Source organism: Vanellus vanellus (genome assembly GCF_965231255.1).
Source record: "Vanellus vanellus genome assembly, chromosome: 2".
NCBI lineage: Eukaryota > Metazoa > Chordata > Aves > Charadriiformes > Charadriidae > Vanellus > Vanellus vanellus.
The window spans coordinates 145,888,388-145,912,480 of record NC_138906.1 but is presented as its reverse complement, the minus strand read 5'-3'; the positions used below and the strand labels follow the sequence as shown (position 1 = coordinate 145,912,480).

General features: G+C 39.7%; 1 protein-coding gene across 1 annotated transcript; it reads right to left on the bottom strand.

Moving 5' to 3' along the window:
* Nucleotides 1-1,191: 1,191 nt before the first annotated feature.
* Nucleotides 1,192-23,982, bottom strand: POP1 (POP1 homolog, ribonuclease P/MRP subunit; the record flags this gene model as incomplete). The annotated part of the gene is made up of 15 exons (XM_082479670.1): nucleotides 1,192-2,682; nucleotides 3,491-3,835; nucleotides 4,671-4,825; nucleotides 5,721-5,912; nucleotides 7,803-7,918; nucleotides 13,042-13,161; nucleotides 14,130-14,241; nucleotides 15,029-15,122; nucleotides 15,258-15,508; nucleotides 16,251-16,426; nucleotides 16,735-16,822; nucleotides 17,378-17,626; nucleotides 20,045-20,220; nucleotides 21,108-21,278; nucleotides 23,862-23,982. The coding sequence occupies 15 exons, from the start codon at nucleotides 23,980-23,982 to the stop codon at nucleotides 2,019-2,021; spliced, it is 3,030 nt and encodes a 1,009-aa protein (XP_082335796.1). The 3' UTR covers nucleotides 1,192-2,018.
* Nucleotides 23,983-24,093: the final 111 nt, after the last annotated feature.

The window sequence follows — 24,093 nt, the reverse complement described above, 5'->3', positions numbered from 1 at the left end:
AAAAAATGATAGCTTGGGCGGGGGGCTTCTCCTCTTTCTTGCATACAAGCCAGGTCTAGTGAGGCAAGAAAATATGTATCTACTAAGAAGATGAGGGAGGCGAAGGGGGGAAAAAGCCGTATAAACATCACCTCCCCTCCTTTCTTCCCATGAAGCACAGATCTGGAAATTCTGATCCTAGAAATATTTCAATCGGGCTCACAATTCATAAGGTTCATTAAATCCAGGATTATTACCACGAGAGAACTTGATGAGAGCAGCCAGGCTGTAATGTTTAAGGGGCTCCTTATTCACACATACCTACAGGCTGCCGCGCTCACAGGGCGAGGAGCGTGTGAATCCCAGCCCTGCGCAGCACCAAGCTTTTTCCTCTGGGGCCATCTGCCGGCTTGCGTGCAGATGCTTCTCAGGACCTTTCTGGGACGATGATTGCTTTATCAGGTGCATCGAAGGTGAGCAATGCTGGAGCCATTAGGCATGATTCCTCACGGAGCTGTAGTCCAAGCTGTGCTGGAGGCTGCGTCTTTCCGTCCCACATACCACTGTAACTCCAACTGGCACGTGATTCTTAAGTTGGTCTTCTGAAGACTTAAAAAAAAAAAAAAAAACAACAAAACAAAACAAAACAAAAAAACCCACACCCATCTCCACTTTGCATTTTTCCCCTGTGATCAGAGATGTTCTCCCCCCTTCCCTGTGTGTGTGCCATGTTTAATCCAACAATGGCTCTAAATTTTCATAATTGTGAAGGTAAGGTACTCTAAATCCTTCCTCCAACAAACAACTCCAAACAACATTAATCCAATTGCGTAAGACTTTTTCAAACAAAACTGTGAATGAGGGAATTTGCAGACTGATACTTAGAAAGACTAAGTCCTTAACCAATCCATATTTAATTTCTTAAAAGAATCAAGCTTAGTCACTAGATTCCTGAATCGAGAATAGATTAGATTTTTATTTGTACATGATCATTTCACAGTAATTTTACCAACTGGTATATATTTGTATCATGCTGCTACTAAACTACAGTGTATTACTATAAACTTGTTTTCAAGTTACTTAACTCAAGAATGGCTAGAAACTTAAGGCTATCATTAAAAAAATCCCCAACAAAACACCAAAACCAACCAACCCACCCCGCCCCAGTCAAATCAAACACCTTTCTCCCCTCACCCTCCAGCATACTTTACAAGTTTTATGAATTTGAACTACGTTCATAAACCATACAGTAAAATGAAGAAGCCTTCAATCCTAGCACATTCCATACAAAAATAACCTCATGTTTTAAGGAACCAAAATACCCCCTATTATTAACAGAAAATGTATGCTGACCCACCTCCGGCAATTTGCATCCAAAATGCTTATTGCCTTTCAAAAACAGAGTTTTCTCTCTCATACTAGAAAGAGAGACCGATACACTTTCCAATTTAAGAGCTCCAGTTGCTGTAACTCAAGATTATATACACAGGCTATATTTTGTTTGCATTTCATTTAAGCACAGAGCTTTTCCACCAAAGTACCCTTCTGCTTTCTTAATAGATCTGTCTACTTAGCTCTGTTCTACTGCAGCCACGTGCATTCAGACATGAAGCATCGGGAAGAGCCACTTACTATATACACCGGTCCAGATCGCAAGCACTTACATGTAAACAATGCACTGGAAAGTTAGAACCCATCTGACCAAAGGATTTCTAAAAGGAAAATAATGATTTTCTGTGTATTGTTATAGCATCCACTGCTCTAAGGTGAAAAATGAACAATATGCTTCTTAATCTCTAAAGAAGATCATGATAATGGATGCGTTACTGTTAGAAATCCTTAGCAATGCAGATATCAGAAGTAATACTAGGTCTGTTTATGCATTAGTTATTTTCATTAATAATACTACAAAGCTTTTTAATTATTTCATAATCCTCAAGACGTTGTTGGGGCTCAGAATCACCTCAAATTTGAGACACAAAGGCCACAAAACAGACATTCTTTGGTATTTTTGGCATTCTACTGCATTGCAATGATACTTAAACCTCAATATTAAGTCTTGCAAATCTGTACTGTAGAGATGCTGGAGTTCTTATCAAAACGAGCCCTTTTTTATCTGCTGGCTGGTTGTGTAACATATAAAGTAACCCTGTCAAGCTAACAAAACCCAGTGCTTCTCCATAGCCCACAGCCAATGAAAAATCCCCTCGAGTGACATATCCCAGGAGAGTTCTGGAGCAGTGGGAAGTAACATCTGGCAGAGCATCTCCCCAAAGACCAAGTATGAGGTCTTCATGCTCCTCAGTTGTTTCTTTAACTGGAACGCTCAGGGGGTCACTTTCTAGAGCCTTCGTGTTATCCTTTTTCTTCTTCTTCTTCTTCTCCTCTTTTAGTTTCTGTATCTTGTGCTTGAATATGTCACAATGTTTGGGTTCTTGAGGACCGCAGAAGAGTTTGTCTTTGCTTAGATGCAGAAAGTCATCTTCTGTTGGGATGCAAATCATGGCGTGTAATTCAGGGTTTCCCTTTCTCAAGAGGGACAACTTGACCCATACAAGAGCCCTTGGATAGCTCATCAAGATAGGCAAGAAGACATCTTCAGTCATTTCCTTCTGTCCCAGTCGAGAAGCAAGGCGGACTCGCCGATCTTTTCCAGCAGTGGGATAGCACCAGGCTGATAACTGCATTAGTAGTTTCTCGCTCCTATAAATTTTTTTTTAAAATAAACATCAAGGATGATTTATTAACAAGTAGTACAATAGAAATCCAGCGCCTCGCTTATTTGCAAAAGCATAATTAAAAAAACCCTGGAGCTTTCTGCAACCTTCCAAGCTGGTATTTGTATCCCTCTGAGAGCGTGGGTAAGTAGAATTCACGTGCAAGGCTATTTCTTCAGAAGGAGACGTTACTTGTTAAACCCCCAAAACCTGTTAAATCACAAATTCCCTAAAACCTTCAGTGACATTAATGCAATCCAGAACTGCCAATGTTTCCTTCCCCTGATAACTACACAAAAATGAAAGACGTGCATTCAGGCACTTTCGAAACACTGTTGCTGCCCTCATGCGTTGCATTGGAATGCAGGGGATTCTCTCTTTTCTTCATAAACCTTATTAAGAACCACCTGTGACTATGTATTAGAAAAGAGAATGAAAGCTGCTTTACATAGCAACAATCTTAAAATCACAAATATGAGCCTCTAAAAGCTTCATCCACCTGGAAGTAGACAGAATAAGCCAAGTCCAAGAACGCACTAAACACAAGAGTGTTAAATTTAAGATAATTTAAGAAATTTACTTCATCTAGTTACCAAGTTTGCTGGGGAAAGCAGGAGAAAGACTTCCACTCAACAGCAAATTCTGATCCAAGACAAAACTATTTAATCTCCTCACTGTATTTGTATCAAATAATTCTCTCACCTTAATAATTGAGGCTGAGGTCTTCCTCTCCCCAATTCAATAATTCACAATGAAGAAATAACATTTCACATGTGCACATCATTTTGACATACCTGAGAACAATAAAGTCACTTGTTGTCATAGTTTCATCTCTCTCATCAACGTCTTGGGCGCCTGTAACATCCTTTGCCTTTAGGACACCTTCAGAGCTTGTTATTTCCATGGTCTCCTCTACCTCACCAGTCTCAGAGGAAGCTTCTTTGACCACTTCTGCTTTGGGGTCACAAAAGCTATGCTCTTCAGTAGCACATTGCTCAGGGTGTGGGGAAGAAGGATGTACAGATTCTCCTGAAGCTTTCATTCTTCCTTCCCAGTTCTTCGTCAGCTGCCCCCAAGGACAGACAAATGGGGACAGAGTGCCCAGCTTGACATAATTTGGCCTCTTTGCAGGTGGACGTCTAAATAATAAATCAAGCCGGTAAGAATATTTGTTTCCTGGGCCCTTATTCAGTCCCTAGCACTTCAAAAGGCTGTCTACTTGGTCCTGCTGGTCTAATAATGTTTTCTGTTTTCAAAACCAAGTATTTAGAACAGAAAGTTAACCATACATTCCCTTTATAATCTCATTGAGCAAGAATTTTAAAGTCATACTTCTAGACAACACTGCTGTATTTCTGACCACCATACCCTTTCAGCCATGCTGGATATTTCTATCTACCGTGACTGACACCACCACCTTTTCCTCCAAACTTCTCCTGCTTCCCCCTCCTAGCTGGAAGGGGAGCCAACACCAGTTTGTGCAGAGGACATTTCCAGCTACCCCATATTCATGATTAAGAGTTCTGTGTTTACCGTAGTGAAAATGAAGGCAAATTTCAGAATACCTGATATTTAAGAAGTGAACACCGAAATATACCCCTTCTTTCACTTTATTCTTTAACACTTAGTACATACTTTGATATTCTGCCTTTGCCTTCTCCTCCCTCATTTAGCTGCTAAGAGAGCTTGAAATACCTTTATTTATTTTATTGATATGCAGCCTTGTTACAGCCTTATAACTCAGTGTATCTCTGGGAATAGAAGGTTTTAGTTAATTTATATGCACTTATAGCAGAGCTTTTCTGTTAAATACATCCAAGATTCTTTTCTTTTTTATAACATTAGGATTTAACATGCTAGTGAAAGATCGTAATATAAGTCCAAGTCTAAATGAATACAACAGACAATTAAGGCAATATTTTAAGCAGTATTCATTTTTTTCATTCTTGCAATCAATTTTGAAGTTAATATTACCGTTTGAATTTTTCAAGAAGACTGGTTTCCAGTTCCTTGGCAAACTGTATTCCCGCCTGGCAGTCTGGGAAATCATTTGGAGTATGAGGTGTTCTTTGATACTCAGAATGCTTTAAAGCCTCTTGCAAGCCACCAACTCGTACACCTCGATATATCTGTTATAAAAACCAAACCCCCAAAAAGCAATGTTTATACTGATTCCGGATTCCCAACAAAAAAAACCCCATACTAATGCTCCAGAATCTACTGCCTTCGAAAAGGCAAAGTCTATCACTTTAGCTTTCAAAAAACCCCAACTTAAGTATGGTTCTCACAGTTCTAGATGCTCATTTCAACAAAAACATTAGTCATGCTCTTTATGTTTAATTCTGAAAAACTATCAGCAAAACTGAAGAGAATTTCACAGGTTCTGATCTTGTATGTTGCCAGGAATGTCATATTACTTTGACAAAGTCACTGCCCAATTTATTTTAACGGTACAATACGTATCACTGCAATTAATCCCCTTATACATTCAAAAGCATAAATGCAACTGCAGAAAGACATTAAAACTGCCGTCTAAACATTCTAAGCAGGATGTTCCAAACAGCACAACAGAAGTATTCAAGCTTCACTCTAACTTTGTGTTCCAAGCCTTCTCCCAAATCAGAGACAACTAATTTGTTGACAGAGTGGTGGAGATAGCCAAGCTGGAAATGGATTAGCAGCAGGCACCAAATAATTTCTCTTTAGACATACACCCTTAGAAACAGAAAACCAAAGATCGATAGCAGCAGCTTTCTCTCCTTACTCCCCACTCAAATTTCATGCTTTAGACTGCCATGTGGGCACAGTTGCATCTGACAGAAGATATGGAAAGCTATTGTTTTTAAGATTTTAAGACCAAGCTTCTGTCATCAACCAGTTCATACACCTTTTTAAGTGGGATTTTGATCCTGTAATTATGAATTGGTTACACAATGTGAAATATACCCTCTAAAAATCAATTATTTTGAACTAAACTATATAATTTTTCATATTTACTTGCGATTTGCAATGAAAGTCACTTACAAAAGGAATCCAGAAAGCCATGCCCCAGCCCTTTGGGAGATAAACATCCCAGCCACTGCCCCATCCTGGTCGATCTTCTCCAGCCATTTTCCCTGGCTGCTGCACCAATAGTATGGGAATCTTAGATTCACAAGGACCCAAATCAAGGTGTGATCCAGGTACCAGTAATTGAGCTCTCATATGGTTTAAATCCTGAGAAGGAGGAGACATTTCCCATAAGTTAGTAACCATTCTTCTCTCTTCTAAATACCCTTCTGAGATACAGAGAGGAGGTGAGCTTATAACTACGAAAAATATACTAGTAATACGCTACACGTTTGAACTGACCTTCATCGAGGCATGAAAAATGTTTTTAGAAAAAAGTATTAAGCACCCTTTTTCTTCCCTTCTTACTTCCACAGACCTTGATGGAGGGCAGGTACTGAAACTCAGAGCAAAAATGTATAGCACAGATGAAGGAGGAAAAACAAGTATTGCAACTTGGTATTTATATATTTATACACAAGACTAGACTGAACAGGTGCTTTCAGACAGTCTGTCAATACATGGAACTAATCTGAACTATATCCAGGGAGATGGGAAGAACATTTGGTCACGAAACAGTTTCATATAAAACATGCTGGCACCAAGGCTTTGTCAATCACCAGTTGTTATATTTCATCGTACCACATTAAGAATACATTTATAAATAAGACCAGACCATCAGACTGCCTCTTTACACGTCCCTTCTGCATCAGCTGTTTTATAAGGGAAACATTACATTTCATGACAGAATGAAGAACACTGTCATACACAAAAAAGATTGTGCTTATTACTGTTATGTGCTAATGTAGTATTTTGTAGGTACCCTGCTTTTTTTACAGTATGGCAGCCATTTTGAAAGAGCACAAAACTAATTTTCATAAAGAGAATAGAGAGATGATTCTGCCATACAAATATTTTCACCTTTTGATTACAATGGTGCTGAAAGTTTATCAACTCTTGTGACTAAATCACCATTTTACCCATGTATTTTATGGGTTCCTCCTCCACTGCCGATGGAAATGTCAAGATAGGAGATTTCAAACCTGTAACAGCACGTTTAAAGCTGTCTACAAATGACAGGTATTGCCCAGAACCCCCACAACAGTGTGCAGCAGTTCAGAACCAGACGGATTTATCTCCTTCCAGCTTCTGCGATTCTCTTGTCAGGAGAACTGTCCTGGCTGTGACTGAGGAGTGAATGGCCAGAGCCTCTCTGTGCCACTTCATCCCTTTTAACTACTGTCAAGGTGATGTAGGAAAATCCAATTCCAAACCCTTCTGATAAATAAAGCTATAACTATTTGGTCCTGTAGACCTCCAGCTCTGGAGTCCCCAACATAAGAAGGACATGGACGTGCTGGAGCATGTCCAGAGGAGAGCCACAAGGATGATCCGAGGGCTGGAGCACCTCTCCTACGAGGAGAGGCTGAAAGAGTTGGGGCTGTTCAGCCTGGAGAAGAGAAGGCTCCAGGGAGATCTTATTGCAGCCTTCCAGTACCTAAAGGTACCGGAGAGCTGGGGAAGGACTTTTTACTCGGGCATGTAGCAATAGGACGAGGGGGAATGGCTTTAAACTGGAAGAAGGCAGGTTTAGATTAAACATTAGGAAGAAGTTTTTCACTTTGAGGGTGGTAAGGCACTGGAACAGGTTGCCCAGAGAGGTTGTTGAGGCCCCAACCCTGGAGGTGTTCAAAGCCAGGCTGGATGGGGCTTTGAGTAACCTGATCTAGTGGGAGGTGTCCCTGCCCAGTTCCTGGGGGGGTTGGAACTCGATGATCTTCAAGGTCCTTTCCAACCTAAACCATTCTATGATTCTATGATTTTTACATTTAGGATTATTAGACAATCCAATATAGCTTTCTGTTAATTGAATCATGAACAATGGTTGTGCAAGAACATTACATAAAGGCTACAAAATAAACACTTCAACTCAGCAGCTGGATGCTATGACAGTAGCAAAGTACTGCTCTTGGATTTATACGAGTTTCAAGAGTCTCACTCTATGGACTCGATGGACTGTTAGCCATTTTCTCCACAGCAATCCACCTTCTTAGTTACCTGCTCTGAGATTTTATTTTCAGTGACGTTCTTACAGATGTCCTGGTCCCAGATAAAGCTGTGAGCACAGTCTACAGGTACACCCTCCAGGTACAGCTGCCTAACTTTATCATTATCTACAAAAGAAGAGAACCTTCAAACAAAATTCAAACAATTTTTGTGGCTTAAGTATCAAATTACCAAAACCACTCCAACTATCGTAAGTACAATGAACAGGTGACTAAGTAAACAGACTATTAAAAGGTTAAAAAGCACCACTGCTTCTGCAATACTTTACTATCACATGTTTTCCCAAATACAAAATATGAAATAAACTGTTAGTTTTAGAAGCATTAACCTGGCATTCTCTTACAAACAGGCATTTCTTATTACAAATGACATCACCTTTAGCAATGTAAGTTACATCTTTAGCACCCCACCTTTAATACTCTGGCCTTTCAGGCAGAGGGTGAAGCTCAATAGGTTTGGCGAAAATCAGAAGCAGCAACATTACAAAGCCTGAAATAAGTTCGCCTAAGTAAACTTGTAAGAGAAGCGAGGATGACCTTTAAGAAATGTATATACAGGAAATATTTTTATGGCTATGACCAGCATGCAACTACTTATTGAGCATTAGCTTCCCACTCTGGATCTTTTCAGGCTCTGAGCTTCACAGAAGGGACTATTCTTTGCTTATGTCTGCACTGACCAACAGTTGTGTGTGTTACTGAAGATAAATAACACTTCCAGACTTCTAGCTTTAAAACTGATCATTGAGATATTAAATAACCTATCTCTTCTTCAGCTCCGCAATCTAACCAAAGCAGAGAAAATATATACCTACCTTTTGTGATCTCTGTATTAAAAGCCTTCAGTGTACAGTATGGAATCCATGCTGATCCGTATTTTAAATAAAATAATTCTTACCAATAAACAAGACAATGAACCTATTAAGAGTTCTGTGATTAAAACTTACAGGGACTGCTGCTCATTTTGTCATCTACAAGGTCTTACATATTAAAAGAACATAATGTGTTGGGTTTTGCTTTGTTTTTTAAATCAGACAGTCTTTCAAAAGAAGATTCAGCTAATTTTTCCAGTTAATGTTGACAAAGACTTTGAGCACAGAAGATATGGATTATTAAGTGGTACTCACAATATAATAGTTACTGCTGAACATAATTGCAATACTTATTTATATATCCCCCTCACTACCCTAAAATATCCTTCTCTAACTTGGTACATTCTTTCTCCTTGATCCCCATTGAACTGGGAGAATTTAGTCTCTCTGCTAAGCACACTATAATTCAAATCATAATCCCAAATCCTCACATGAGTTCTCTTTATTTCTTACCTCTCACCTGTTTTCTTCAGTCCACATTTTAAGATTGTTGGGGAAATAACCCTACTGATGAATAAGTTGCAGATGATAGTGGAAGTAAGATGTTAAAGCTAGTATAGGAAATAGGGAGTTGTACTACTAAGCGCACAAAGCTCAGCAACAATCAGCACGTTATCTACTTCTAGTGTCAATGGTTGGTGCTCAGACAGCACAGGCAGATAGAGTAAGGTTTTGTTCCATTTAAGCTGTTGTTCTGATTTGCATAGCTGATTATCTTAACAGTCTTAGAAGACAGGCCTAAGAGTAAGAGCTCTTCTATTTGAAATTTTTCCTTCCCTCTGTGAGGAAATAGCAGAAAAACCAAAAATATAAGCACTGCTAGGGAGCAGTTTCAGAGACGTATCTATGTAGGGGTGCGTACCAGGACAACTGATGCCTGATACCCAAACCTCTGCAAAAGATGCATTTACAGGCAAGGACTCAGGCTCTGTGTCTGCAGAAGGAACTTTGGCTCACTTATCTTTCATGATGCATTGTTCTTCTATGTATCTCATTCACTGATTGTTTAAAAGGTCCACCATACTCCATGTTGAGCTGTTTTTAAGGCAGTGGAGTTTGCATTCTCCCATAGAAGACAGTAAAAGCATATCAAAATGTCAGAAGTGTACTTTAAAACAGAGAAAAGACCAACACTAATTTGTAGTCATGTAAGCACTGACTGCTTACTGGGAGTCTTGACTTCCAGAAGGCATAAACCTGCTGAGAAGGCAGTGAGAAGTGATTTATTCACAAACTTTCTATCCCCCAGCCTGAAGAAACGAGGACAGTTCTTTGATTAAATCCCATCAGCACTTATCTATAACACACAGCTTGCATACATGCATATGCATTCAGGAGTGAGAGTAGCTGGGAAAGACTGAAATTACCTTTGATTTGTTAGCATGTCACTGCCAGGGAAAAACTACACAGGCATATCTTAGAACAGCATTTGGAAAAAAAAAGGGGATATGGACAGATGTGTATCATTTCACAGATCGCATGTATAACAATCCACAGGCAAAGATGATGGCAGTAACTTACCTAAACTGTTCATTTACTTGACAAACAATAAATAGTAGTAAAGATTAGTAAAGATTTCCTAAGAAAATCAGTTAGCTTTCGTTTAACATTAAAGAACAAGAGAGGCTAAAGCACATACAGAATCTGCTTAACATACAGAGTGCCATTTCAATCTTACTAATACTAACCCTAATAGTATCTGAATGTCCAGGAAGCAAAAACGGGGAAAAAGCGTGGAATACAGCAAGGGTTCCTTTTTATTGCTCAATCAACATGATATCATTAAGGTGAATGAATGACGACTACCATTTCTTAAATAAAGATCAGCTCGCTACATTAACACACCTGAATAAGGTTACATCAAAACCAAGGCTCAGAAAATAATTGGTGTATAGAGGCAGTGAAATATGCAACAAGACCCCACGCTCCAAGGAGATCACAAGCTAAGCTGACAGAATTCAGGATGACCTTATAATGGGTCCTGAAACAGTAAATAGTGGCAAGAAAGCATAATGTTTGCACAGAGAGAACAGATTAGACACAAAATGCGTTCTGCACAATAACTGATTACGTCTAGTACTCATCCTATTGATACATATGCAATTTTACTTTTTCTTTCAAAATACCAAGAATTAAATGCACTTGAATGCTTTCCACTGACTAGAAAATTACAGAATTATCTGATCTTAATAATCTAACATGGATTAATTTTCTAGAAGTATTTAAAAAAAAAAAGTTCTCTGCTTTTAACTACTTGAACAAGGAGGCCCATTAAGGCAGAAATATAGCACAGGTAGCTGCTGTCACATAGCAAACCACAAAATTAGTTTAGGAACAAAAGTCCGTGGGGAGTAACAATAGCCTCCCTTTCCAACAAACACCTAGGAATACTCAATGAGGGAGACAGGAGAGTGGCAGATGACCTGTCTTGAGTTTCTCAGGTAGGAGAGATGAACTACCCTGCCATAGGATTCCCCCGCTGCACATGTCACAGATATGCAGGAGATTGTGAGTGATCCTGTAACTCTTCCTACACAGCACTAGGAAGTCACTCAGGTGGGAAACGTGGAAAACAGCAGCTGCTTTCCCTGAGAGTCTCCCATACTCTCTCCTTAACTGCTTCTGTAGAAGGGCTGGCCCCTCCTTTTCTACTCCCTTACCATCATGTCCTTTAGATTTTCTACTAGAAGACAGCTGTATTGTTTGTCTTCTTTCATCCTTCTGCCTACTCAACTTATTTAGTAGTGACATGCTTGTGTAACATCAAGTCCTTTAGCAGAACCTAAATTAGAAAGTATCGTACGTTTTACCTGTCCTTGCTAGCTGATCAAGGACTTTCCCCCTCTCCTGAACAGACGTCAGAGAGGGCAGATGCAGTTTTAAGTTCATGATGAAACAAACAAACAAACAAAATACTTAGAAAGGAACCAGAAAGCAACACCATATTTTCTGAATGTTTGTGGTTTAGAAGACTTTTTGCAAGTGAAGCATAACTCCAAGTAGAGAGATCTTGATGATGGACATTTCCAGCCAGCCAAAGGAAAAAAGGCATAGGTATTTTCTTCTTCTTGACGCCCTATCTTACATCATTATCTCTTTATCATGGCCGTCCTTCCTGAGGGACAACCTCTGGCACTGGGAGAGAAACTACTATGAGACATTTCCCTTGCCTCGATGCCTTCTGCTGATCTTGCCTTCTTGAACACATCTTCACAGATACAACAAGCAGAATGAAGGGGCCCAAATTACTTCTTGTAGTTGCTAACTCCTTTACCAGCTCAAACCAGTATCTGTAAACAAGTGCTATACAGCTCACCTTACTTCTCAGCAGGAAGGAACCAAAGTAGAGGTCATGTACACTGCAGCATTTTCAACAGGAACATTAATGATAAAGTTAGCTGAGCAGAACTAATTAACAGGAGAAAGGCTGTTCTAGATACAGAGGGTATAATAGGAGGATGTAAGAAAACCCAAATAACAGAGTTGTGCAGAGAGGTAAAAGACAGTAAGTAAAATAGATGTTCAACCTGATTTCAGCGAAAGGTAAGGCCAGATTATTCTAGCGTCTTGCAAATGTCCCACCGCAAGGAAATTAAGTATTTTCAAGTCTCTGGAACATTCAACTTGTCCTATTCGCTACTGTTTGCTAGCTGGCTATTACATTTCTCATACTAGGTGAGGCAGTCTGTGTTCAGTCAACCTAACTGGAAATGCCTACACAGCACTGTATACAAACCACATTGTATACTGTATATGCTCTTGCACATTTTCCAAGAATATTCAAATCCAACTGAATTTGAATTTTGCACTGAACTGAAAGTTTCAGAAGTCACACATACATATTTGATTTTTTTAACATAACCAGCATTTTGGCCATCTGAAATGCTAATCTTGCAAAGGTAATTTTTTTTTTTCCAGTGGAATTGCAAGTTTCATCACTACAGGACTATAAACCAGAAACAGCAGATATCTTCTTGACGAGATAAACAGCATCAGGAAGACTAAACACCAAACAGAAACTCACTAAGTAGCTTTTAGCACCTGGTTGGCCTTGCCAGGATTCGAACCTGGATCATCTGTATGGTCAGACAGAGGCTTCCACTGAGCACAAGACCAGCTTTGGTGCATGTCCCTCCCTCACAATTGCTGTTCTAAAACCTATGCAACTTTCAAGCTGTTTCTGTTCTGTTAGGGGCCATGGAAGGGGGAAGAACACATTCTGAAATCAAATGCTAGAGCAAAACAGCAAGAGACAATCAGCAGAAGATGACAGTAAATAAAAATGAAAGTGTAGAGAGAAACTGAATCCCTTGCCTTTGGCAGTTCCAAGAAAAACTTAACATAAGCAAGGCATTTTACCTTGGTATTTTTCAAAGTCTGGCATGGCTTTTGTCTTCTTTTTTGGCAAATTGACTCGAGGATCTCCAACAGTGAGGCCCAGAATTGTACCCGGTGGCATTTCTGATGGTGAACTTATCCCTTTAAAAAATACACAGATGAACATTGCCATGAAACCACCAATTAAGTTGTAATCTTTTCCTGAGCTGCTATTTTGTGCATATTTGCCTGCAGGGATGTGACACCACTGTGAGCACTCTGGATTGCTTCTCTGGCTTAATCTAATGCGTTTTGAAAACTCATCAATGCTTGTTAAATGCCCAATAACAAAAGACAAGAATAGCAGTGTGAGACTACTTAGTTTGCAATTGCATTTATGCCTAGCACAGAAGTGAGGTCACTCTCACAACTTACAGAATCAATTCATCCTGTACACTTGGCACATCGCCTAAAGAATAAACAACCTTTTTTTTTTTTTAAACTTGTCTTCCAGCAAAAGGAAATTAAAAAATGTTTTTTAAAAGTTTTACCTCATCTCTGCTTAACTGCCTCACATTGGATAGCTCGAGTATAGTGTGAGATCTACCAAAGCCAGTTCCTTACCTTTTTTCCATGCCAGAAGGTGATGAGATGTTGTATGCTTTACAACTCAGCCAAGTATACAACTGTTCATTAGAAACAAGAATGTATAGACAAAGGTATAATACTTTTGCTTTGGGTAGGAGTCTACCATTTTATCTCTGGAGGTATTGTACGACTTATTGCCTTAATTTGGTGTGTACGGGGAGAGAGAGTGACAGTATACGTCAGACCATATATCCATCAGCAATGTCAAATCTAAGTTCATGAAGATAAGAAACGAGATTCAGTTTATCAAGAGTTTGTACTACACAGAGGATTAAAATTCCCTTAAAAAAAGTTAATGTAACATCTCTCAAATCTTTGCCATCCCACAGTAATTACCTAAGCACATGCTCAACAGCATCGCTCTCTTGATAAAGTGAAAAATATGCATTTCCAAACTGAAGCAAACTTATTAGCATGCCAGTTTTGACCACCAGAGTTTAAGAGTTTCGCCTTCTTCCCATAGCACCCACATGCCCAAATACCTTCTAATAACTCAAAGATAGCACTTTGACGTTGATGAAGGGATACTTTTTCAGAGTCCTTGCAGTTTTCTACCCACCAGTTATTCAGTTCTGTCTCTGAATCTGCCATCTCCTGGAAAACACCACATCAAATTAAACTCAAGTGGTCACTCAGTATTTTCTATCAGTATGAATTTACCCTCAGTTTGCCTTAATCGCTATGGTTGCTTTCTACCTCTTCAGGTTTCAAAGCAAAATAATTTTTTCCTGATGCAGTCTATTCCTATACTCCACCTTACAGTAATCCCCAATAAGATGTTCAGTTTAACTTGTGTTCCAAAAATAAAAATAGCAATCCACAATGCTTCCTAATTCTGTCATTAATTATTTCTCACAGAAAGTCAGAGATTTCATGGCCTAGTCATGTTTGCTGCAAGAGACAAAAAAACTCCGAAACATTAAAACTACAGTGATGTTACGTGCCAAGAAGTAGACAAAATACTAAATCCTGGAGAAACCGCATATTAGATTAAAAAACCAAAACTCTTCTATACCTTACATGTAGGTGCTCTAGCTCGTTGCTCGAGAAACATGATCTATGGTTTGTTAAAGAGGATATGAATTATCCTGGACCTCTCAGCACAATACATCACTACAGCAGAAACTACATAGCCTGCTCAACAGCATCACCGCTTCTATTTTCTTCCTATCCCCACTTGAAATCCAGATAGGAGTCCTTCCCGAGATCAGCATTAGTCAAGTGGCTCAATACAGAGAAGCTAATAGAGCAGAAGTACATAGGTTAGTCTTTATAATAAGTAAGGCTTGATAGTTTATTATTCTTTCCAGCAAAACCAAGCTTGCACATTCTAGAAATCTTATCAAAATTACAGTAATATCCAAACTGTCAATTTCCTTACTGTTTGGAGAGAAGCAGCTTTCAAGGTCTCTGTAAGGACTGAGTGCGATAATGGGCCAATCAGCCGATATCTGAGAATCTCCATAGTTCTATCACTGAAACAGAGGAAAATTTCAGGTGAATGTCTAATCAGACAATACATACTTTTTTTTCCCCCAGTACTCTTAAGCCAGAATTCAGCTATATTAACTGGTTATGGACCACAGTTTCTGACTCTACTATGAACAAACCTGATCACAACGCCAGTAGTCTGCGAGATCCAAGAGTAGGACTGGAATGGATCTCTAGTGCCATCACCAATTATTTTTTTCACTGGCATAGCTCTTTCTCCTTCTTTATCCTCCCTCTTTCTTTTCTTGCCAAGGCTCAGAACAACATCCATTTGTTTTTCCTCTTGAATTGATGGTGTAACAGACTCGGGAATACAGATTTCTTCAGGCTCTGAACACTGAAAAATTGCTTTTAACTCTCTCAGTATGTCCTTAAAAATGAAAAGTTTGGATTAGGATGATAGGCAGTGCATTGCAAAGCTTAAGTACAGTTTTAAGAATTGCACTCTACTATTTATTTTCCTATATGGATTTAAGGGAATAAACTTGATTTTGCTGAAGTCCAGGGCTTACTATCAAGAGCTGAAAGTAATACTGAATGTTGCTAAGAATTTATTCTCACTCAAATTCATAGAATCATAGAATGGTTTAGGTTGGAAAGGACCTTGAAGATCATCGAGTTCCAACCTTGCTGCCATAGGCAGGGACACCTCCCGCTAGACCAGGTTGCCCAAGGCCACAAAATATTACTTTTTTTACTTTTTACTTTTTTAAAATTTACTAATATTACTGGCTAAAAAAGTTCATAGCTAAATATCAGATTATGGTTATCTGTGATGAGACCAAACAGCCTGTTGGGGGTGCCAATGGGAAGGATATGAATCAAGCAACATCATATTGCAAATGTATCCTGAAGCAAGTGGCACTAGAAAAAACTTTTCACAAGTTCAAACACTAGGAAAAAACATCTCAGAGGCATGCAGCTTCTGTACAAGCTTTATAAAAACAAGCTACAGCACATGAATGTTCCCAGAGCAGAAACAGTCTTCCAAGTTTTAATTCCTGAAACCATGTATTGTATCCAGCTTTTCTACACCTTTCAGAAGGTATCTTCAGCATTAAAAATGTTCAATGCATAAAGGAATCAGAGTTCCACTGTAAAGAAAAAAATACCTGTTTGAGAGCTGGATGCATCCAGATCCACAACTGTCTGTTTTCAGAGCCATCCCTGGGTTTCCAAATAAATGTAACAGGACCAAGCATATCCTCAGGATAGCAATCTGCACGGTAGAGATTCAGGCAACCCTCGAATTTTCCAGACAGACAACAAGCCTCTTCAAACGTTAATCCTAAAGAAGAAGATACTTATTGAAAAACAAAATATTCTTTCATTTAAAAAAGAAAAAAAATGAAATTCAGCCTGGCTGCTGGGACAGTATCAAAGAAAGAACATGTACCACAATTAGTTTATTAATAAGAAAATGAAAATAAGAACATCTTGTCCTAGACATTTTCATTATGTTTTTCAACTAAAATCACAACTCAGTATCAACTCAGTTACTACTATTGAGTGGTAGAATATCAAAAAAGGAAAAGGATGGCTCATCCTTTAGTCTATTCAGAATCTTAACTTTATTTTGAACTACATAAAATTTACCTGTGTCAATGCTACATAATCGAGCAAGTTGCTTCAGAAGCTCATTCTCTTTACCAGTCAACTCCAGGCAACAATAATATGATAAGTCCTGAAATAAAAGGATAGCGTTAATGTGAGAATAATTCTTGAAAGTGAGCTTGGCAAGGAAAGACCAGACAGAGTTTCACAATTTTCACTTTTTTCATTTACTAAAATTTGTGTCAAAGGGAAACGATTTTTCTTTTTTTAACTTAAAATGGTTAGTTATAGGAGAGCTGCCAGGCATTTATTATTTGAGGGCCAACCTGCTTCTCAAACCAACAGACCAAAAAGGACATGGAACAAAGCACCTTTCTTCAACAGCGTCCTGCTCAGGAAGATGATGCAGGGATTCACTGAACCTCTTAGCTCTTCAGAAAACTGAAGATGCAGTACTTCAGTCATAGTGACCTTAAGACTCTTCTACAGGTTCATTTTGTTCTTTCTGATACTCACCACCCTTCATTGCAATTATGAAATCACTCATTTCATACTTAGCAGTTATTAACAGCTGACACAACAGTACTTCAAAGAGACAGAAATACTCATTATAACTGAACAGTTGATTACTTCACCTTGGCAAAATAACAAAGAAAACAAATTAAAAAAGATGTAAATATGATACCTGAAGAAGGCAGTGGTTTGTCATGGCTCGGTAACAAGCCCTGTAGCACTTCTCTGTAGGGCTATCTCCTAAACAGTATCCCCATTTCTTTACCATGTGAAATCTCTTTGCATGCCAAATATGCGTTTCCAGCCAAATATTCTTTCTTTGCCTGCGATTAAACTCTGCTACCAAATTTATGTGGCGCCTTCTAGCTTTGCGGCATTTAGTCTTCGACTGTTCTTTTTTCTGATGTACAGCTTTCTCTGCCTGTTTTAAAGAGAGGATATTGAAGTAAATCTCAAAAGGAAAAAAAAAAAAGGCTAACATATAGAAGGATACAGAAAATATTAGCATTAAGTTATATTTTATTCTGATGTTAGTTCTCCATAACTCTTGAGGCTAACTAACACTTTGAAACTTTATACACAAGCCCTAACCACACAAGTGCATCAAGGTTGGAATGCAAGCCACAAATAAATCAAAATCCCCACACATTCAGAAACTAACTTACCAGTGAATGGTAAGATCTGCTACTTTCTGTGTGAAGTTTTTGCCCAACATCAATATATCCACATGAACAAATGAATGTGGCATTAGGAACACTTGGAGATTTGAGCTCATACAGAAGCAGTACAGACTCGCAGACTGCCAGGTAGGACCCTAAGGATTCTACAATGTGTAGAAGCGAACAAGAAGGGACTGTGGTGATGTCTTCGAACAAATCCTTGATAAATACCTGGTCAAGGTCTGAATTATTATGGGTGAATGCATGGCTGGAGAGGAAGGTTTGACTCTCTCAATCAATGCTTGATTTGTCTATTTGTGAAAAGAAGCGGTAGAAAGAAATAGGGACTATAAGACACACAAAAAATTTTAAGATGTCAGTTGTAAGCTCACCAAGGAATAGTTGACAACAGACCACTGGTTATAAGAATAGCAAAGGAATGAGAATTCTAGAAGATCACTGCCAAGAACACAGAAAACACTGAAGCAGCCCATGACATCAAAATAGAAATACACACAAAAAAAAAATTATTTTCCCATCTGAGTCATCATTCCATCACAGAGTAGGCAATATAAGCCACTGTATCAATGGCATGTGACTGACTGGTTCAGAAAGACAATTAGAGCAAAAGGGATGCGGTATTGTAGGTGAAAAACACGTCTCTCTAAGCTTTTGAAAAGATAAGAGATGGTCCAGATAAATGTTTGGATGAAAATGGTCATGATAAAAGTACCTAAGAAAATGAAAGGAAATGCAGCAGAATCAGAACAGTTAACTTTGAAGAAGCAGACTTCAAACACAGAAAAGTAATGTGCAGAACCTTTACAAAAGGAAATAGTTCAGGAGATATGACAAGCTGCAGGAAAACATGAAATAAAACAGCTGGTGCAAACATAAACTACACCAGAAGACCTGAGAAAAGAAAACATAGCAGAAGAAATACAGCTGCACCAGGGCCAATTAATAATCTCAAAAATCCAAGAATCATACAAGGAGTGGAAACAAGGATGGGAGAATACGCGCGAGCATGTACAGAGAAGTTAGAAAGGCTATCATGTGAAAGGAGTTAAAAAAGCAGGACACAAAAGAACCAAGCATAAACATTAAAGAAATCTAGATTATTTAACAAGGATAGAGCACATAACTAACTACACAAAATAGCCCATGCCGTCTTCCTTCAGTTCTCAGAAAAAATGCCAAATTGCATCTCTTGTCATGACTAACAAAGCAAAACCAATGCCAACCAGAGCACTAAAAGAAGAGACACAGGTTATGAAGATCCAGTAAAACACACCCTAAGGAACACGTGTGGAAGTACCCAAAGTAATTTCCAAATCATGGACAATTATCTTCAGGAACTCAGGGTGGAGGGAGTAAGGTCTCAAAGAACGTAAAAAAGACAATGCAAGGAAAAAAAGAATGCAAGAAATATGTTAATCAGTCAACCTTAATACAAAGAAAACTTACCAAGCAAACTCACTTGATCACTTTAAGAGGTGTCTAGAGATAATAAAGTGATCAATGCCAAACATAAGACAGATCATTTCACAATAAAATCCTGCTGAACCAATCTTTTAATACTTTTTTCTTTTTTTTTTTTTTTTTTAAAAACACAGGAAGGCTACAGTGGATCATGAACAAGTAACTTCACAGGAGCATTCTGACTAAACATTGAGATACTGTCACAAAATGAGTGAGTTTCATGAGCAACCAGGAATAGTCAATTAGTAAGTCTTAAACTGCATGCAGCCTGCCAACAACTCCAGCACACCTCCCACATTTGAGCTATGTAACACATGAACCATCATGCCGGTCATGAACGAGCTATGCTGGCTCAAGGCCCGCAGCATCACAGGTGTTATCGAGGACTCCTGGATCACCTGGAACCAACACACTGCCTGAACAACCGCTCCTGAAGTGGACACTTTTATCATTGTTGCTCTAATAACTTTTCAAGATGTCACACAACCACAGAGCCAAGTGGTTAGAGAGATCTACTTGTACTACTATCTAAAACTGAGGTGTTCCTGCATTTTGAATCCAAACATCAGTTAGAGTTTGAGAACCTGTGTACGCAGAGAAGTTTTGCAGACAAGCTCATACATAAACATGCAGCTGAACACTGTGCATTAGCTATGCCCACTATACAGTCTGTCAAATACTATAAAACACACTTATACCTCTTTCCTGGCAATCTCTTGGAGCCGCCTGGGTAGGCGTTTAATATTGTGACTCATAGCTCGCCTTCGCATGTGCCTAGGTAGAGTCTGGAAAACTAGAGAGTTGGAAGACTTCTGCGCAACTGCTTTCAACATGGCATTGATCTCAGCAGCACGAGCTTGAGCAAAGGCCGACACTGGAATGAAAAGAACGGCATCAGAGCACGACAAATAGCAAAATTCAAAGAAGGGGACACTCTACGTAAATTACTGGATTCCAGCAGAGTATTCCTAGTACATCGGTTTAATGACTTCTTGAGATAAAAGTAAATACTGTATACTATTACTGAAAAAAATTCAATTCTTTAGCTATTCTGAAGCTTACTGATATGGTTAAGCAAATACTTATACATGAACGAATCGGAAAGCTGTGGTATAACCAACAAGTCCTATTTGCATTAAGTACTTCTCCATTAAATTACAGTAGCAATCTTTTCAGATGGTATTCAGAGAGATGAAAAAAAACTTCAGCATGGGAAAAAAAAGGAAGTAGTAATCATATTACAAACTGTTTTAAAATGACCAAATAAAAAGTCCAGAGGTTGGTCTTGTTTTATGCTTATGGAAGTGTATCTACTATCAGAGCACTGCCACATTTTGAAAAGCTAATCTGCTGTCCTAAATAAATGTTCTGTTAGATGAAAAGTTGTCTTTAACTCACATCATGGGCAAAAACAGTTTCACTGGCTACATTAAAAGCAGATGCCTGTCAGTACTCATTCTGTGACAGACAAAAACCTAAATTCATACCCCTCATTACAAGTAAGTGCAACTTTTCAACTCAGAAGTCTGAAAGGACTCTTTGAACAACAGCTGGTCATTTTTCCCAGTACACAACTACTTCTGTATTTTGGAGAAAATTAGGAAAAACAGAAGAACATAGCATCAGTTCTAATTTTTGCTCTTGCACAGAAACAAGAGACAAAAAAAAAAAAAAACAACAAAAAAAAAAACTGACAACAAACTTAATCACCAGCAAGTTGCCCTGGCCATATAAATGATGACCTTTTTCTCATATACAAACCTGTTATGTATTTTGGCATTTCCTCAGAAACACTCTGGCGTCCTCCTTGCCATCCTCCTCTTCCTCTCCCTCTCTCTCCTCTATTCTGCCCTTTTGGAAAATACTGGTCTTTCCTGTAAGAAGGCCCAGATGACTGGTTCGAAAATTTCTGCTGCTCAGAACGAACATCTCCTGGAGGGTTTAGAGGTGAAAAGAGGTAACAGAAATGCAAAGCAGTTTGAGTAACTGATAACTATACACAGTCTTTCCTCATAAGATTGCATTGCACATTCCTCCTATTATATGTAATATATGTACCTGAAAAAGCCATCAGTAATCAGAAGAATTAAGCTCTCTTTTAAAGGAATAAATAAAAGTTTTGCACTGTCCTGCATCAAGCCTGCAGTAGACTAAGTAACTTTTGCACATTCTGAAAATGGTACCAAATCAGACTTTGCCTCAGACCCAGCAGGAAAGACCTGACTAAAATCGGTCTACACAACATCAATAGTGATTTTTACTATTGTCTAGTCACGGTTTTAGTACCAAACCAGCAAAGTTAATATTTTTCCCTCTTGCCCCCTCATTTTTTTTTTTCCAATAAGCAAATGTATTCTCGTCTCACTGACATGTATTTCTGTTACAGCAATAAATAAGGTAACCATGATACATGTATGTTGGTGCAGTAAGTTACTTTTCTGGTCCAGGCATTTAAACCAATATTGAAATTAAATAACTAAAGCCTACAGCAAGCTTCCTAAGGTACAGAAATACCTTTTAAGAGTGATAAGCACCTAACAGTACTTTAAGTTTAAGAGGGCCTTGAAGTCCATATTTAAAGATTAGCTTATATTCAACCTATTCAGTTAAGTCTTGGTTAGGATTTCTAGTACAACTTGAGATATGGTTCTCAGGCAGCTCGTGCTGGACAACTGGACTAAAAAGGGCCAAGACAGTCATTCCCACCACCCCACCCACTGTGTCAAAATGAGTGCTTGAAAGAACATGGGGCCATACAGTTCAGGGAGCTCCTCTAGTGAAAATCAATCTGTGCATGAGGAGAAATTGGGTAACAGATTAAAAAAAAAAAAAACAGTTTTCAGGTTGATCAGATTCTTCAACAAACCTATCACATTGTCCCAAAAATGCTACCATTGGCATGAGAAACAGACAGGAGCAGATTGACCTCCAGTAGCCGCAACTTATGTGAACTTAAAATGTCAAGGAACCTCCTTTTTCCATTTCAAATAAGCATGAAGCTGAAGTTTTATGTTCAGCAGCAATGCTGTTGCAGCCCCAATGCAACCACACATCATGCAGAACTGCAGTAATTCAGACAAAAAAATAATTTGAGGTGGAAACAGAAGTTAGTTTTTATGTGGAATAACTCCCTGACCTGGGTTCTCCACATGGCCGAAAGCAGCACTGTCCAGACAGTGAGGTAAAGGTGTGAAGGAAATAGCTGGGAGAGAGAGAGAGAGATGCTGCCTCAGTCAGCGAATCTATGGAGACGTACCTACAGCTAAAGCCAATGGTGGGAAGGTAAGCGGACAACAATTAACTCATATTACAAAAACACCCTTTCACTACCAAGTTAGCCTAAGAATGGAAGAACTAACTATTTTAATCAGAAGGTGGAAGAGTGTTTCAAAAGACAGTGACTGACTTAATACCTAAAGAAAAATTAAATTATTTCAGGTACTATGTAGATCCAGTTTTATAACTCCAATTTTCTTTTTTTTTTTTTCTACAAAATAACCCTATAAAACTGAGATACTCACTAACACTACAGAAGAATGTTATATGGATGAACATGCATGCTATTCAACAGGACAGAAAAACATAACCAAGTAATCTTACAAGTTCCCTGCTACAAATAAAGTTAGAAAAATGTGCTTAATCTGGCAATACTCCTGTAATGATATTCCAAAATCTTCAAACAGGGCTGACCATAATTTGCTATGTCATTCTGTCTGCTTAGGAACTCTTCAGTCACTTAAATACACAGTGACACTTCAGCATTTTTTTGTTCAGCCATAAAGATGCAATTTGTCGCCTCCTGAAGGCCTCATAGTAACAGGCCCTGCTCTTTTTTCTCCCCCCCCCCCCCAAACAATACAGGTAACAAGAAAAACACGAAATGGGGACGAGTGTGGAAATCGAAGTCCAACTGAAGCATTCAGGATTCAGGTCGAAACACACAGATGAAAAAAGCACCTGGCATAGGGGCTGACAGGACCCTTCCGTCTTCAGCCGCAAAGGTTACCTGCCTACAAAACGCTGCAGCAGCGACCCAGCAGCACTGCCATTGTAGGGACACGCCTCGCTGCCTCCTGCCAATACTCTTCCAGAGATACAGGAGCCACAAGCGCCAAAAGGCGAAACGGTTAGGCACAGCCGATCCGGCGGCAAGCGGCGCAGCGGCCGTGGGGCCAGCGGGCCCGGCCGGCGCCGCCCAGGCCTGGCAGAAAGCGAAGGGAGGTCGAATTGTAACGTTCGAATTCATTTTAAGACTCGTAAGCGGGAGGGGGACTTGTCGTGCAACCGGAGGGATGACGCAGAAAAACGTGTATTAAGGAGAACCACGGCCAGAGGAGCCACGGGCAGGGGACGAGCGCAGGGGTGCTCCCACACCGGGCGCGCCTCGCCGGCCGCCGGGGCGGAGGAGACGGGGACGCCCGGCCCTGAGGGGAGGGGGGGCGACGACGACACACACCCCACCCCCCCTCCGCTGTCACCCACCCCGGCCCTGGGCGGGGGGTCCCGCAGCCGTACCTGGGGGCGGGCAGGCTCTGCTCCCGCCGCCGGGGAAAGGCCCCGGCTCGGCGGGAAGGGTGACGCTGGCCGGTTGGTTCCTCATCTTCTTGGCCCGCTTCTTCTCCCTCGCCCCGGACATTTCCGGCAGGGCCCGAGTGGAGAGGGGGGGCTGCGCGGCAGAAGAAGATCACACCGGCCCCGGTACGCACCCGCGACACGGCCTCCGCCCGCTACACGCGGCCGCCCGGCC